Source organism: Heterodontus francisci, chromosome 45, assembly GCF_036365525.1.
Source record: "Heterodontus francisci isolate sHetFra1 chromosome 45, sHetFra1.hap1, whole genome shotgun sequence".
In the NCBI taxonomy this organism is placed as follows: Eukaryota; Metazoa; Chordata; class Chondrichthyes; order Heterodontiformes; family Heterodontidae; genus Heterodontus; species Heterodontus francisci.
This window is the reverse complement of record NC_090415.1, coordinates 16,866,466-16,882,561: the sequence shown is the minus strand read 5'-3', so window position 1 is coordinate 16,882,561 and position 16,096 is coordinate 16,866,466. Positions and strand designations below refer to the sequence as shown.

Sequence of the window (16,096 nt, the reverse complement as noted above, 5' to 3'; positions counted from 1 at the left end):
TGCGCTATATAAATATAACTGGTTGTTCATGTTTGCAGACAAGATTTGACATTAGCATATCTGTGTTGTTTGTGAGTTATTATCCCATGTTTATTGAACCAACAAATACTTTTCTCTGGGTTGTGACCTCCGGATTTTTTCTCAATGGAGATGTTCGACTGACGAGGCTCTCATTGGAGGGGTTACCCTATCTCTCCTTTTTAAACAAAAAATGCGTGTTACATTTCTAACCCTCCAGTTCCCTGTCAACGCTCACACATCCAAAGAGGATTGACAGATTCTGGCCACTGCCTCCGCTATTTCCACCGTTCTTGCTCTCAAATATTCCATCCGGAATGGATAATGTTCTACTTTGTCATGGTGCAAAAAGTGTTGGATTATAAGGGGTTAACTGAACCTGTTTGTTCAGTGAATGTAACTAATGTCAGCCTCCATGGACCTTAATTATGTCACTGAAGTGTTTTTCTCTTCTATTAATAAGAGACTCCTTTCTATGTGCTATGCCATGGTATCAGCAGAGCATCAACACCAGCACTAACAGGGATCCGCAGGTCCAGGGAGAGAGAGAGAGAGAGAGAGAGGATAGATCAGAATCTGATCATAATAGTTTTGAATGCTACAACAATGGATCAGAATCTGAGAACATTAGATTGGAATGTTACAACAATGGACAGGAGTTTTGTTCCAACAATAGGCAGGACTTTATCCTGGGATCTTTATATTTTTTCTAAATATCATGATCAGCTTTCATTAGAATATCGGATGCAACTCGCACTTCGGATTATTCAATACTTTTACTATCCCATCCTCGCTATTGTTGGTGTCCCCGGTAAGTCTCACTCGATCCAGCTATTAATTTCATAAACCATTTGTAACGGCATTACTGTCCTGGTCAATTACATTGTCCTCCTTGTTGCTGCCGTTATTCCTCGAAAATCTTTATATCCAGATCTAATTTATATAAAGCATTGCTACATGTATTGGAGCCCTTTGTATTTACTCAATCAACTTTGTTGCTTTGCTGCCCTGGTAACTCTTTATTTCCAGCTATGAGAGTTGTAAGTCCTGATTCATCGCAATATTGTACATGTAATTTCAAATTTGGGACGGCTGTAGTCAGTCTAGATGTAGCAAATCAAGGGGTAGAGTCAAGCCAGAACAGCATAATAGTAACATGGGAAATGAAGGTCAGACAATGGCAGGAACGGAGAGAGAGAAAACTCAAATCTTAATACCATGCTAACAGTCAAAACTAGATGGTCCAATGATGGCAAAAAAACGCTAAAGACTGTGTTCTGAATGCACTTAGCATTCATAAAAAATAGATGCACGTGTACATTGACGTAAATAAATATGATCTGAAAGCAATTATAGAGACATAGCTGCAAGACGACAAGTGTTGTTTCCTAAATATTGAGGGTGATATGCCATTAAAGAAGAATATGGAGCGACATAAAGGTGGAAGGGGAGCACTGTTAATCAAGGATGGCATTGGTGCCATAGTTAGAGGTGACCTTGGTTCATGAGATCAGAATGTAGAATCGGTTTGGGTGGAAATGAGAAATGGCAGGGGAAAAAGTCACTAGTGGGGGTGGTATACAGGCCTCTAACAGTAATCCCACTGTAGGGCAAATTATACATGAAGAAATATTAGTTGATTGTGATAAAGGAATGGTAATAATCATGGGTGATTTTAATCTACATATAAACTGGAAAAATCAGATCAGCAATAGTAGCCTGGATGATGAGTTCATAGAATAGATTCAAGATAGTTTCCTAGTGCAGCACGTTCAGCAACCAACCAGAGACCAGGTTATATTAGACTTGATAATGTGTAATGTAACAGGATTAATTAATAGCCTCAGAGCAAAGACATCTCACGGTAGGAGAGACGACAATATGATTGAATTTGCCATCCAGTTTGAAAGAGAAAAGAGTGGGTCTAAGGCTATTATTTTAAACTTAAATAAGGGCAACTATGTGGGCATGGACGCTGAACTAGCTGAAGTGAACTGGGTTATTAGACTAGGAGGTAGATCAATAGAGAAACAATGGAAGACATTTAAGGGGATTTTTCAAAATGCTCAACACAGGTTTATCCCTATTGGGAATATATATTCTAAGAGGAAGACCCACCATCCATGGATAACTAATGAAATTAAGGAAAGCATCGAACTTAAGGGGAAAAAAGCATATAATTGTGCAGATTGGTCAGAATATAAAGCACAACAGAGAATGACTAAAGGGTTAATCATGAGAAATATATTAAAGTATGAGAGGAAACTCACTTGAAATGTAAAATCAGATAGCAAGAGTTTCTACAGGTATTTAGAAAAGAAAAAAAGTAAGTAAAGTGATTGTTGATCCTCTGGAGAGTGTGAATGGTGAGTTCATAGTAGATAATAAGGAAATGGTGGCTAAAATGAACACACATTTTGCTTCTGTCTTGATTACAGAACAAACATTCCAGTAATAGATATAAATCAGGAGGTGGAAGAAAGAGAGGAACCTGGGAAAATTACAGTCATCAGTGAAGTGGTACTCAGCAAACTGATGGAGCTGCGGATTTAAAGGCACCCGGGTCCTGATGGGCTGCAGGGTGGGGGGTGGGGGGGGGGGGGTGGTGTGGGAGGTTGGGGGGTGGGTGCAGAAACACTGTAACTATAGGCCAGTTAGTTTGACGTCTATCGTGGGAAGTTATTAGAATCGATGATTCAGGAGGCTGGACCTGGGCACTCAGGAAAAGGCAAGGTAATCGGGAATAGTCGGATTTTGTGAAAGGGAAATAAACTAATTTATTGAAGTTTTTTGACGGAGTAACATGCGCTGTGGACAGAGGGAAGCCAGTTTATGTACGGTTCTCGGATTTCCAGAAGGCATTTGATAAGGTGTCCATCGAAGGTATTGTGCAAGGTGGAGCTCATATGTCGGGGGTAACCCATTAGCATGGAGATAAAATTGGCTGGCTGGCAGAAAATAGAGAGTACGTGTAAATTGGGCCTTTTCTGATTGGTAGGGTGTGACAAGTGGAGTCCCGAAGGGGTCTATGCTGGGGCCTCAATCTTTTACAATTGATATCAATGACTTCGGAGAGTGATGCCATGGTAGCTAAATTTGTAGATGACACAAATGTAGGGTGGAAACGTTGCTGTGACGAGAATATAAGGAGGTTGCAGACCGATATAGGTTGAGTGAGTAGGTAAAAATCTGACAGAGAGAATATAATGTGGGAAAATGTGAAGTTGTGCACTTTGGCAGGATGGATAAAAAGGCGGTGTATTACTTATATGGAGAACGAATGCACAATTCCGAGTCGCAGAGGGATCTAGGTGTTCTAGTACTAGAGTTGCAAAAAGTTAGCATGCAAGTACAGCAAGTCATAAAGAAGGCTAATGGAATGTTATCCTTTATTACGAGAGGAATTGAAAATAAAAATAAGGATGTTATGCTTCATGTATACAGGGCATTGGTGAGACCACATCTCGAATACTGTGTGCAGTTTTGATCTCTTTATTTAAGGAAGGATGCAAATGCATTGGAGGTGGTTCATGTGAGCTTTGCTGGATTGATACCTGGAATGAGCGGGTTGTCTTCTGAGGAAAGGTTGGATAGAATGGGTTTGTTTTGACTGGAATTTAGAAGATTGAGGGGAGACTTGCTAGAAGTATATAAGATCCTGAACGGTCTTGAAAAGGCGGATGAGGAAAGGATGTTCCCTCTTATCCACAACTAGAGGGCACTGTTGTAAAATTAGGAGTCGCACACTTGGGACAGAGATGAGGAGATTTTTTTTTTCTTTCAGAGGGGTGTGCAGCTTTGGAACTCTCTGCCTTAGAAGGTGGCGGAGGCGGGTCATTAAATATTTTTCAGGCGGAGGTAGATAGATTCTTGTTGGGCAAGAGAATCAAAGGTTATCGGGGGTACATGGGAGTGTGGAATTCGATACACAAACAGATCTTCTTGAATGGTGGAGCAGGCTTGAAAGGCTGAATGGCCTACGTCTGCTCCTAACTCATATGTTCTTGTGCCATTGGACTCCATCACCAAACCCACGACCTACCCGTGAACTGCATACACCAGCCTGGCAAACGTCTGAGGCTGAATTAGACTGTAAGCAACCTGCGTATTCTCCCACCCATCTCCATCTGTGCCTCAGCCCATCTGCTATATAAGCCCTTATCCATGTCATTGTTAAATCCACACTTGACTGTTTAAGTTCCTCCACGGCCTCACCTCTCCAATTAGTCCCACTCACCTGTCAATTTCCGATATTCCTACAATTCTTTTGCCTTCAAAATTTTTTTTCCATTTCTCTTTCAAAGTGAATTTCTTTTCCTCTGTATCCGACCCTTGTCGTGATTGTCTCTTCCGTGGCACGACCGGTGCCAGAACTCTGGAAAGCCTGGATCAATAAAACAGTACGAGTTGATCTGCCAGCCACCTCCACCCTGTAACTTTCCAAAACGATTTTCTCTTTCCCTTTCTATCTTCCCCGTGTGTGATTTTTGGCTGTACGGGGCCCCTGGTGCCGATACTGCGGAGGCCTGGATCCATAAAATGAGTGCATCTACACAGCCGTCCACTGCTAGCGCGACCTGCACAGTGTCCCATGCTGGGCATAGCTCTAGCCTGGACATAAAAATCATGTGTTGTTAGTGTGAGGAGATGTTTGAACGTGTCATCAGTGCACTAGTCTGAAAACTTTATTGCACCTCTTTGTAACTTGGTCTGTGTGTGTCCACTGACTGCCTGTGTTAGTCACTTTCAGCTGAACCTTTGCTCAGCAGCACGAGGATCACCTCCAGCGTTATTTAAAAGGATCTGGCAACCAACTTGTAGGTGAGGAGCATTTGAATTATTTCAACTATTGTAAAGTGAGTGGAGCTGCTGTGGATGTTTTGCTGGAGGTTGAGTTATGAGCTGCTGCAGATATTCAGGGAGGTCAGGGGATTTGGTGACCCAACTCTGGACGAGGTATGGGGACTGCAGTTACATGTCTCTGGGTCTGACACATGGCCACCAAATGGAGAAGAGGCTGCAGAGAGGGGAAGCTCTGTAAAGAGGGAGGAGGAGGGGGCTCTGCCGCACCCACCCAGGGTTCTCGAGGGAACGTTACTTACCTGCAGCTAACCCAGGAGCTGTGTGTGAGACAACTCTGATTCATATCCACGGAGAGTCATTTTGTCATACAATCATTTACGTTACAGAACGAGACCATTCAGCCCATCGAGTACATGACAGCTCTCTGTGGAACAATTCATTAAGTCCCACTCCCTCGTTCCATCCCCGCAGCCTTCAGGTGCCCATACGTTTCCTTTTGAAAACATTGATTTTCTCCCCTTGCACCACACTCATGGACAAAGAGATCAAGGTCGTTACCACCTGCTGCATGAACAAAAATCTTCCTCATATTCTCTCTGTATCGCTATGTCCAACCTGACAATCTATGACCCCTACTGCATGTGCAATCGGTTCATGAGGAAGTGGTGGTGTAGTGGTAATGTGATTGGACTAGTAATCTAGAAACTCCTGGCCGTGCTCTGGGGAAATCTGTTCAAATACCACGATGGCAGAATTCAATTGATGCATCTAGAGTTATAAAGTTATCCTAATGTGAAAATGAAACCATTCTCAATGGTTATACAAATCCAACGAGAACAGCCATGCCCTTTCGGGAAGGAAATCTACTTTCCTTACGTGGTATAGCCTGCATTTGATTCCGGACCCACAGTAAGTGGTTGACTCTTAAATGGCTGAGCAAGTCACTCAGTTCATCGGCAATGCTGCCCTATTCATTGACACCACATCCCACGAACAAATAAGTAATGCCTGATGAGGTGTGTGTGGAAATATAGATAGGAAAAAAGAAAGAACTGTTTACACTCATGAAAGTATCAAGAATGAGAGGGCACAGATCTAAGGTAATAAAAAATATAAAGTGCTGGGAAAACTCAGGAGGTCTAGCAGTATCTATGAAGGGAGAAGAAGATCTGCTGAGTATTTCTAGCACTTGCTTTTTACTTTCAGATTTCCAGCATCGAATGTATTTTGGTTTACAGATTTAAGGTAATTGGCAAAAGAAAAAATGGCAACATGAGAAAATAAATCATGCAGTGAGTGGTTAGTATATCGAGAGTGCGATGGAGTTAGCGTCAATCGAAGCATTCAAAAGGGAATGACATAGTTACCAGAAAAGGAAGAATGCACAGGAATATGGGGAGAAAGGGGCGAAATACCCCGAAGTGAAATGTTCACTTGGAAAATCGGACCAGACACGGTGGGCTGAGAGGACAGCAGGTTCGTGTTACACGGAGCCACTGCCACTCCCATGGGGTGACATATCAGCAATCCTCGTAATCGACTCGATCACGCATTGCTGGATTGTTGTCAGAGCCTGAAAACCCCTTTGAGCAATGAGATCCACAGCCATGATGGCAGCCATAACGATCCTGCATGGCAGCAAGCATGGATCTCATGACTTCAGTCACATCTTCTACTGCAGCACTAAAATGTTGGGTGTCTGCCATCTGTGCTGCAGTGAAAGCTGAGACAATGGCCACCAGACGCTTTATCATGGCTGGGTCCTGTCATGTTGTCATGGAGTTACCGACCGCTTCCACAGGGGAAAGAATGGATTCAAACTCTGTGCAATGTCCTGTATCATATTGGAGCCGGACTCCTCCATGCTCCTTGACAATGACAACAAACTGTCTGAGAGGCCTGTCAATGCATACAACATCTTAGTGTGCACGCCCGTTAATGCTCTCCTGTTTGCTGCTCCAGCAACGTTCTCATCTGAGGCCCGTGTATTATAACTTTTATTTGACCTTGCCTCTGTTGAACGAGTGTATGAAGTACACCTTCCCTCGACCTGTCCGCAGCCCATTAGTGCTCGGCGAATCTCACGTGTAAATTCAGCCTCGATACTCGTCTCTCAGGTTCACGCAGTGTGAATTTTTGAGCTGATGGCTGCGAATATCAAACCAAATGATGGGGCTTCACCATCAGTGCTGTGCTGCTGCTCTCTGCTCCCTCTCTCTGTCTCCTGGAGCTGCTGTGACTAGAAAGTGGAACAGTTTTTGGATATCATTGGACAGTATAAAATCATAAGAGGAGAGTTGAGGTGTGGGATTAGGGTGGGATGGAAAGCAGAACGTCCATAGTCCCACCATCTGCAGCTTCCACTTCATCCCAGAAAGCAGGATGAGTGTGAGATTGGAGTTCAGAAAAGGCATAAAGCAGGAACATAGCGTCTTCCTGAATAATCTTGGTGATGCCAGATGCTACGAGCCAGCCTCATACGCAGTTAGGCACCTGTTGAGTCTACTGGCAGTAGGCAGAACAAGTCACCAAGGGCGGCATATGGAATCCATGGAAATGAGGAGGCAGCATGAAGATTGTCTGTCATCTGACTCAACAGGAAAAGGCGCAGGAAAATCACGAATCACAATCCATAGGCTTGGATAGAAGCACAAACATGCCTTTCCCTCCTTCTCTATTTTCCATTCTCTCTTTCGTCCCCTCACCCTCTAGTTTACATTTTCTGTCTCGTGCTCATAAAAAACAGAGATTAGTGCAACACAGAATGGGTTGTGGTTATTGAGGGTTAACCATCCAGGACAACACGGTAAGATTTCTTCAGGTTGATGTCCTGGGCACAACCATCTTCAGCTGCTTCATCTATGAGCTTCCTTCAATCATAAGTTCAGAAGTCGGGATGTTCGCTGATGATTGCACAATGTTGAGCACCATTAGCGACCACTCAGATACTGAAGCAGACCGTGAGAAAATGCAGCAAGAACTGGACAATATCCAGGCATGGGCTGATAAGTGGCAAGTAACACTCGCGCCACACAAGTGCCAGGCAATGACCATCTCCAACAAGATCGAATCCAACCATCTCCTCTTGACATTCAATGGTGTTACGATCGTTACTAATCCCCCAATATCAACATCCTAGGGGCTAATATTGACCAGAAACTGAACTGGAGTAGCCATATAAATACCATGGCGACACGAGTAGGTCAGAGGCTAGGAATCCTGCGGCGAGTAACTCATCTCCTGACTCGCCAAACCCTGTCCACAATCGACAAGGCACAAGTCAGGAGTGTGATGGAATACTCTCCACTTGCCTGGATGGGTGCAGCTGCAACAATACTCAAGAAACTCGTCACCATCCAGAACAACGTTTGATTGACATCCCATCCACTAGCATTCACTCGGTCCACCACCGACGCACAGTGGCAACAGTGTGTACCATCTAAAAGATGCACTGCAGCCACGCACCAAGGCTCCTTGGACAGCACCTTTCAAACCTGCGACCTCTACCAACTAGAAGGACAAGGGCAGCAGATGCATGAGAACACCACCAGCTGCAAGTTCCCCTCCAAGTCACACACCATCCTGACTTGGAACCAAATCGCCATTGCTTCATTGTCGCTCGGTGATAAGCCTGGAACTCCCTTCCGAACAGCACTGTTGGTGTAACTACCTCACAGGGACTACAGCGGTTCAAGAAGGCAGCTCACCACCGACTTCTCAAGGGCAATGAGGGATGGGAAATAAATGCTGGCCTGGCCAGCGTTACCCACATCACATGAATGAATAAACCAAATACTCAGAACTGATGAAAGACCACAGATCTGAAACATTACGTCTGTTTCATTCTTTACAGATGCTGACAGAAATGCTGACTATTTCCAGCACTTTCTGTTTGTATCTCACGCACTTGTTGTGCCAATTAAACATTGAGCAGATTTCAACTATTCTGTTCAGTCCACATTCTCTAACTAACGACTCTATCGCTCTTCCGGAGAACTGTGTGAGACTAAACCAGACTCTTCGCAAACTTGGTGCCATATTTAACCCCAAGATGAGCTTCTGACCACATATCTGCACTTTCACAAAAATGGGCAATTTCCAGCTCTGTAACTCCTGTGAGTTTACTCCTGTCTCGGCTCCTCTGCTCAAAACCCTCCTTCATGCTTTTGTTACCTCCAGACTGGACAATTCCAATGCCCTCCTGCTGATCTCCCACAATCTATTCCCTGTAAACTTCAGGTAACCCAAAATTCCGCTGCTGTTCTCTTAACTCACAGCAACTCCCGTTCATCAATCATTCCTGTGCTCGCTGCCCCAGCTTGACTGTCGATCAAGAAACGTCTTGATTTTAAAACTCTCATCCTTATTTTCAAGTTCCTCCATGACCTCCCCACACTCTGTCCATGAGGGTCCATTGTTGCTCGACCGTCAAGTGATCTTGCTGGGAGCTGAAGGGGCCGAAGATGACCTTCCAACCGACAGGCCAAATGAAGACAATAAGGTCCTCCCCCGCCCCTGTTGGGATCTAACCAGTGTTGCGGGTCGGGGGTGTGGGTCTCTGCCACGTGGGGAGGGTTAATTGTAAAATAGGGCACCCTCCCTGCGGGCTTGGGGGTTTCCCTCCTCCATTGGCAATCTGTGGCCCGCGGGGGCCCCGCCCAGGAAACACCGAACTTCTCAGGACATCTCTCCCCTGGGCGTTATAACCACCCCTCCAATTCCCCTTGCCCGGGCCTTCCAGATTGGCCCTGGTGACCTTGCCTCGCTCACCTTTGGGTCCGGGTTCCAGCGTTGGGCCTGGTCCAAGACCTGTGCAGTACCGGCAGTGGCCACCAATCCCACTGATGACGCTGAAACTGTCTCTGTTATAGCCATCAGATCATACTTAGTTATTTCTATTTGCACTCTCAGTTCATCTGTTTTGTTTCCAATACCTTAAGCATTCAGATACAGAGTCTTCACTTCTGTCATTTTATTACTTTTGTAACCTCTAGCCTTATCTGTTGATTTAGTCTTAGGTTTGCCTAATCCAGATATTATTACCTTTGAGGTTCTGATTCTTAATTTGGTGCCTAGTTCCTCATACTAACTATGCAAAACCTCTTTCCTTGTCATACCTATGTTTTTGGTACCGACATGGACCACGACGGCTGGATCCTCCTCTCCAGCCCTGAGCAAATGTCCCAAACCCTGGCACCGTGCAGGCAACATTGCCGTCTGGGCTCTCGCTCTTTGCTGCACAGAACAGTTTCAATCCCCCGAACAATACTGTCCCCTGCTACTCCTGAATTCCTTTAATCTCCCTCCACTTGAATGGCTTCCTGTACCATGGTGCCACAATCAGGTTTCTCATCCACCCTGAAGCCCCCTTCTCATCCAAACAAGCTGAAAGAACCTCAAACCTGTTGGACAATCGCAAAGGCTGAGGCTCCTGCACTCCGGCCCTCTGGGTCCCCTTACCTGCCTCAGCTGCAGCCACACGCCCTTATCCCTGACCACTGACCAAATCAGAAGACCCCATCCGATGGGATGTGACCGCTTCCTGGTGCAAAATGTCCAGGTAACTTGCCCCCTCCCTGGTGTGTCACAGTGTCTGCATCTCGGACTCCAGTTCAATAACTCAGAGCTGAAGCTTTTCGAGCTGTAAACAGTTACAGCAGACGTGTTTGCCCTGGATCACACTGGCATCCAAGAGCTCCCACATGCTGCAGCTGTGACACATCACCTGTCCTAACATTCTTAATGTGTTTCAATTAACTACTTAATTATTTTATTCAATAATTTAATTTATTTCCCTTTTTTAATATATTTTATTATATATTTTATGAAGCTTACCACTAGTTCCACTACTATTTTAAACGTTAGGAATAAAATGGACCTAAATCTCTTCGGGGGTATTCACCAAACAGGTAGTTTCTTCCCAAACCAATCATCTACCTGCTTGCCTATGATGTTTGATTCTCTGTTTGATTTAAATCAAATTCAAGTGAAAGCTTACCTCTACACGTACCCCAGTGGCTCTCTGTTTCCCTGCTCTCACTGCTGATTGTGACCACACTATGATGTCACCTTTCAATATTTTCCTGCTCCGCTCCCGCTGCTGGCGCCATGCTCCCCTCTCTCTCCGATCCCGCTGGACTCCTCTCTCTCCCCGATCCTACTGCTGGCGCCCTGCTCCCCTCTCTCTCCACTCCCGCCGTGCTCCTCTCTCTCTCTCCGATCCCGTTGTGCTCCTCTCTCTCTCTCTGCTCCCGCCATGCGCCTCTCTCTCTCTGATCCCGTCGTGTCCTTTCTCTCCCTCTGCTGCCACCAGGCTCCTCTCTCTCTCTCCGATCCCGCCGTGCTCCACTCTCTCTCCGATCCCGCTGGGCTCCTCTCTCTCTCCGATCCTACTGCTGGCACCCTGCTCCCCTCTCTCTCCACTCCCGCCATGCTCCTCTCTCTCTCTCTGATCCCGTTGTGCTCCTCTCTCTCTCTCTGCTCCCGCCATGCGCCTCTCTCTCTCTGATCCCGTCGTGTCCTTTTTCTCCCTCTGCTCCCACCAGGCTCCTCTCTCTCTCTCCGATCCCGCCGTGCTCCTCTCTCTCTCTCTCTACTCCCGCCATGCTCCTCTCTCTCCCCCCGATACCGCCGTGCTCCTCTCTCTATTTCTGCTCCCGCCGTGCTCCTCTCTCTCCCCGATCCCGCCGTGCTCCTCGCTCTCTCTCGACTCCCGCCATGCTCCTCTCACTCTCCCCGATCCCGCCAGCCTCCTCTCTCTCTCTCCGATCCCGCCGCGCTCCTCTCTCTCTCTCTACTCCAGCCAGACTCCTCTCTCTCCCCCCGATCCCGCCATGCTCCTCTCTCTATTTCTGCTCCCGCCGTGCTCCTCTCTCTCTCTGATCCCGCCCTGCTCCTCTCTCTCTAGCTCTGTCTCCGGTCTCTGTCTCTGGGAATTTGGCGTTCTTTTTAAACCTCCACTCCCGCCGTGCTCCTCTCTGTCTCGCTCTGTCTCCGGTCTCCCGGAGTTCAACTGAGGCCTTTAAGTGGAATTACACAAGCGATTGGTGGAAGCCCCACCACTTATGCAGGCTACCCAGTAAAACAAGGCAGCCACCCTTAGGGAGTGGGAGAGTCGTCCTCCGTGTGTAATCTATGGCCTGTGGATGGGCCCTTTGCAGCCAAGGCCAACTCTTCGTTAAACACCCCTGCGCTGACCGACCACCCTCACCCACATTCCAAGGGCGGACGGACTGGCGCCTGTGACCCACCACACTTATCTGGGGTTTGGGAATCCAAGGCCTCTCCTGGTCCCAGTCCTGGTGTAGTACCCAGCAATGGCTCCCGCTCCCTGACTGGCCCTGGGTAATCAATCTCAATTGTGGTCTGTGGCTCCAGCGATGACCATGCACCCAGGAAGGTGCACTGTGGGCAGTTTCTCCTCCTCTGTGGCTATCTCAGTTGCCCTGACACAGAAACCTGGGGTGTGGTTCTCCAGGATGGCAATGGTCTCACACCTATTCTTGTACTGGCAGTGCCCCCCCCCCCCAACACTTCCTTACAGGCCCAGGAGACAGTGCCACACTGATATTTATTATGGGTGTCCAGCGATGGTTATGGTCCCATCCAGCTGAAATACGTCAGTGGCCCCCATTCCCTAACTGATCCCGGTTAACCCACCATACTTATCTGAGATACTACCCAGATCTTGGGTAGTACTGACAGTGGCCGCCGGTCTCTGACTGGTCCTGAAGCCTCGCCACAGTTACCTAGGGTGTGGGGCTCCAGCAGTACATCTGGTTCCAGGCCTGGTGTTGCACCAGATGTTGGCCCCATTCCCTGACTGCCACCCCCCCACCACCGAAACCGCTACACTGCTCCGGGGTCTGGGACTCCAGGATAGTCCAGGTCCCAGAACTGTAGTAGATCTGGAAGTGGTCCCCACTTGATGACCGGCCCCAATGACCCCAAAACACCTTTCTTGGTTCCATGCTGTGGAAAAGTGGGCGCAGGTTCGGGCCTGGTGTAGTACCAGCAGTGCCTACCCCTTCCCTCGTAGCTACCCCATTCCCTGACATGCCCTGGTGACCTCGCCAACTTACTTGGGTTATAGTGAACCTGCAGTGCTCCCAGACCTGCTATAGTACAGGCAGCATCACACGCTCCCTGACTGGCTGCCACATCCGTCACCACACATATCTGAAGTTCAGGTATCCCTCACAGGTCCTGGTCCCAGGCTGGCTTATTACTGGCAGTAGCCCCCACTGTCTGACCGGCCCCTCTATCCTTATCACACTTACCTGGGTTACATGAATCCAGCGATGGCACTGGTCCCAGGCCTGGTGTGGTCCCAGCTGTACCCCCCGCCACCCCCACCCCCATTTCCACTCGCTGACTGGCCGCGGTGTCTTCGCCACACGTACTTGAGTTCTGGGGCTCCAGCGATATTCCTAGTCCAGAGCCCAGTGTGTTACTGGCAATGCCCCCCCCCCCACTCGTTGATTGCCCTCAGAAACCGCATCACACTTACCTGAGGTCCAGGAACTCCAGCAATGTTCCTGCCCCCAGTTCTGGTGTGTTGGTGGCAGTGACCCCACTCGCTGACTGGTTCCAGTTTTGTCGCTACACTTACCTGGGGTCTGGGTCTCCAGTCATGGCTCTGGTCCGAGGCCTGGTGTATTACTGGCAGTGGTCCTACTCCCTGACCGGCTATAGTGTTCTTGCCACACCTACCTGAGTTGAGGCTTTGCAGTCACAGTCCTGCCCTGGCCCCAGGCCGAGTGTGTTACCGGCAGCGACCCCGACTATCTGACTGGCCGTGGTGTCCACACTTACCTAGGGTCAGGGCTCCAACGATGTTCTAGCACCCAGGCCTGGTTTAATACTGGCAGTTGCACTGCTCCCGGTGGCTTTGCTGATACTACTGAGCTGCTGGCCCACTGAGTGTTCAGCAGCCGTGTCAGGCGGGGTCCCCATCCTTAAAGTAATGTGGACTACGGCGCCAGGCAGTAAATGGCTTGAACACCATTGACTTACGCCGGTTCCGGCCTCTGAATTGGCAAGATGTGGTCCCCCTCATAGCTTCGTCAGTAACCCGGCTGGCTCTCGTAACATCAGCTCCCTGTCTCCAGCAGAAATCCCGGTCTCTGCCATAATCATTAGATGCATACTGAAAGCAGTAACAAATGTGCACATGTCACCCCGAACTCTTTCAAACAGTTGTTTTCACTTCCAACCTAATGTATAATTTCATGATCATTTACCTTGTTTACAGCTAACTTAGTGACGATTGAGAATATTTGTTTCCATGATGTTTCAGTGGACTCATTTCCAATTATTGTTTGAAAATAATAGAATTCCATGTTGCCTGTCACAGGTGAGGGTGTGTCTCAGTCAATTGCACATTTAGGTTTCAATACAAGAGAAAGGTGCTGCAGAACCTGCAAATCTGAAATAAAACCAGAAAATGCTGGAAATATTCAGCAGCTCTGGCAGCATCTGTGGAGAGAGAAACAGATTTAATGTTTCAGGTCAATGACCCTTCATGAGAACTGGGAGAGATTAGAGATGGAACAGTTTACAAACCAGACAAGGAAGGAATGAAGTGGAGGATCATGATCAACATTAAGTTTTACAATTTTAATATCATTTTTTGTCATTTAATCTCTCTAGGCTTCCACCGTATGACAGACCTTCCCGCTTGTTCTTTGACGTCCAATTATTTCAGTGCATCACTGGATATAGGAACACATTTGTTAATCTCAATATGTCCTCAATCAAACTGTTAAGTTGCGCAGAGCCAGATATTGAATTGTTCTGTTTATTTCCCTTCCTCACAGTTAACTTGCTGGCGATCGGGATCCTGTCTCGGGAAAAGTGTGGTCTCTCCAAATGTGTCACTCGCTACCTGGTGGCCATGTCTGCGGCGGATCTACTGACCATTATCCTCGACCTGATATTGAGGCACATTCCAATTGTTTATAAGAAACAGTTTCAGTTCCTGAGGTTTTCCGTCCGGACTTGTAATATCCACGCCGTCCTGCTTTATGCAGCCACAGACTGTTCTGTCTGGTTCACCGTCACTTTCACCTTTGATCGATTTGTGGCCATTTGTTGCCAGAAGCTGAAAAGTAAATATTGCAGCGAGAAAACGGCGGCTGTGGTTCTGGGAACAGTGACTGTGTTGAGCGGTTTAAAGAACATCTTTTGGTATTTCATGTTAACAGATCGGTATTGGCTGTATAACGAACCCTGGTTTTGTGCGATAGCAAGGGATGTTCGATCCTCTCTGATCTGGGGAACAATAGAGTTCCTCCACAACATTTTAACCCCGGGGGTCGCATTTGTACTGATTTTGCTGCTCAATGCTCTCACCGTCAGATACATTTTAGTGAGCAGCAGATCACGCAGGAGACTTCGGGCTCACAGCAGTGGGGAGAGTCGCAGAGATCCAGAGATGAAGAGCCGAAGGAAATCTATCACTTTGCTGTTAGCTATCTCGGCCAATTTCATGCTGTTATGGGCAGTGTTAATGGTGTATTCGATATGGTGGCGGATGTGGTGGTTTGGGTATAGGTCTGCAATACTACCTAGGTTTCTGCGGGAATTAGGCTTCATGCTGCAGCTCCTGAGTTGCTGCACAAACACTGTGATTTATGCCGTGACCCAGACTCAGTTCAGGCAGCAATTGAAGATTGCGCTGAAATATCCATTTCAGCTGAATCATTGCCTATTTCCAGCAGCTGCGAAACGGTGCCTGCCGCTATGGTGACAGATCGGGGCGGGGCCTGTCGCTATGGTGACAGATCGGGGCGGGGCCTGTCGCTATGATGACAGATCATGGCGGGGCCTGTAGATGTGGAGACAGAGCGGAGACGTGTTCTGTCACTTAGGTGATTCCACGGAGGAAGGGGGCAGACACAATGGTAAGGGGCAGAGGGGCATGAACTCTTCCCTTGGTGGCGAGCAGCCTGTTTCCACAGGGAGACTGCAGTCGGGGACTGTCCCACATGCTGACGGGATAGTGGAGGTGGAGCCTGTTCCCCATAATTACCGTGATGTGGGGGCAGGGGCTGTTCTCAGGGAGACGGACAGTGGGGCCGGAGCATGTTCTGCAGGCTGACGGGGGGTGGAGGCGGAGGCTGATCTCCATGGTGACGGTGATGTGGGAGCGGGGCCTGTTCCATATCGTGACGTGAAGCCGCAAACAGAATTCGTCATAATTCTTTATAATCTTTATAATACCATCATAATACTTTGCATCCCTTGTATTTCTTTACAACAAATTATAAAAATT

At 47.6% G+C, this 16,096-nt stretch overlaps 1 protein-coding gene across 1 annotated transcript; it reads left to right on the top strand.

Annotated features, from left to right (window-relative positions):
- The first annotated feature begins 624 nt into the window (after positions 1-624).
- On the top strand, positions 625-15,571 carry LOC137356425 (probable G-protein coupled receptor 139). The gene is made up of 2 exons (XM_068022317.1): positions 625-829; positions 14,640-15,571. The coding sequence occupies exons 1-2, from the start codon at positions 625-627 to the stop codon at positions 15,569-15,571; spliced, it is 1,137 nt and encodes a 378-aa protein (XP_067878418.1).
- Positions 15,572-16,096: the final 525 nt, after the last annotated feature.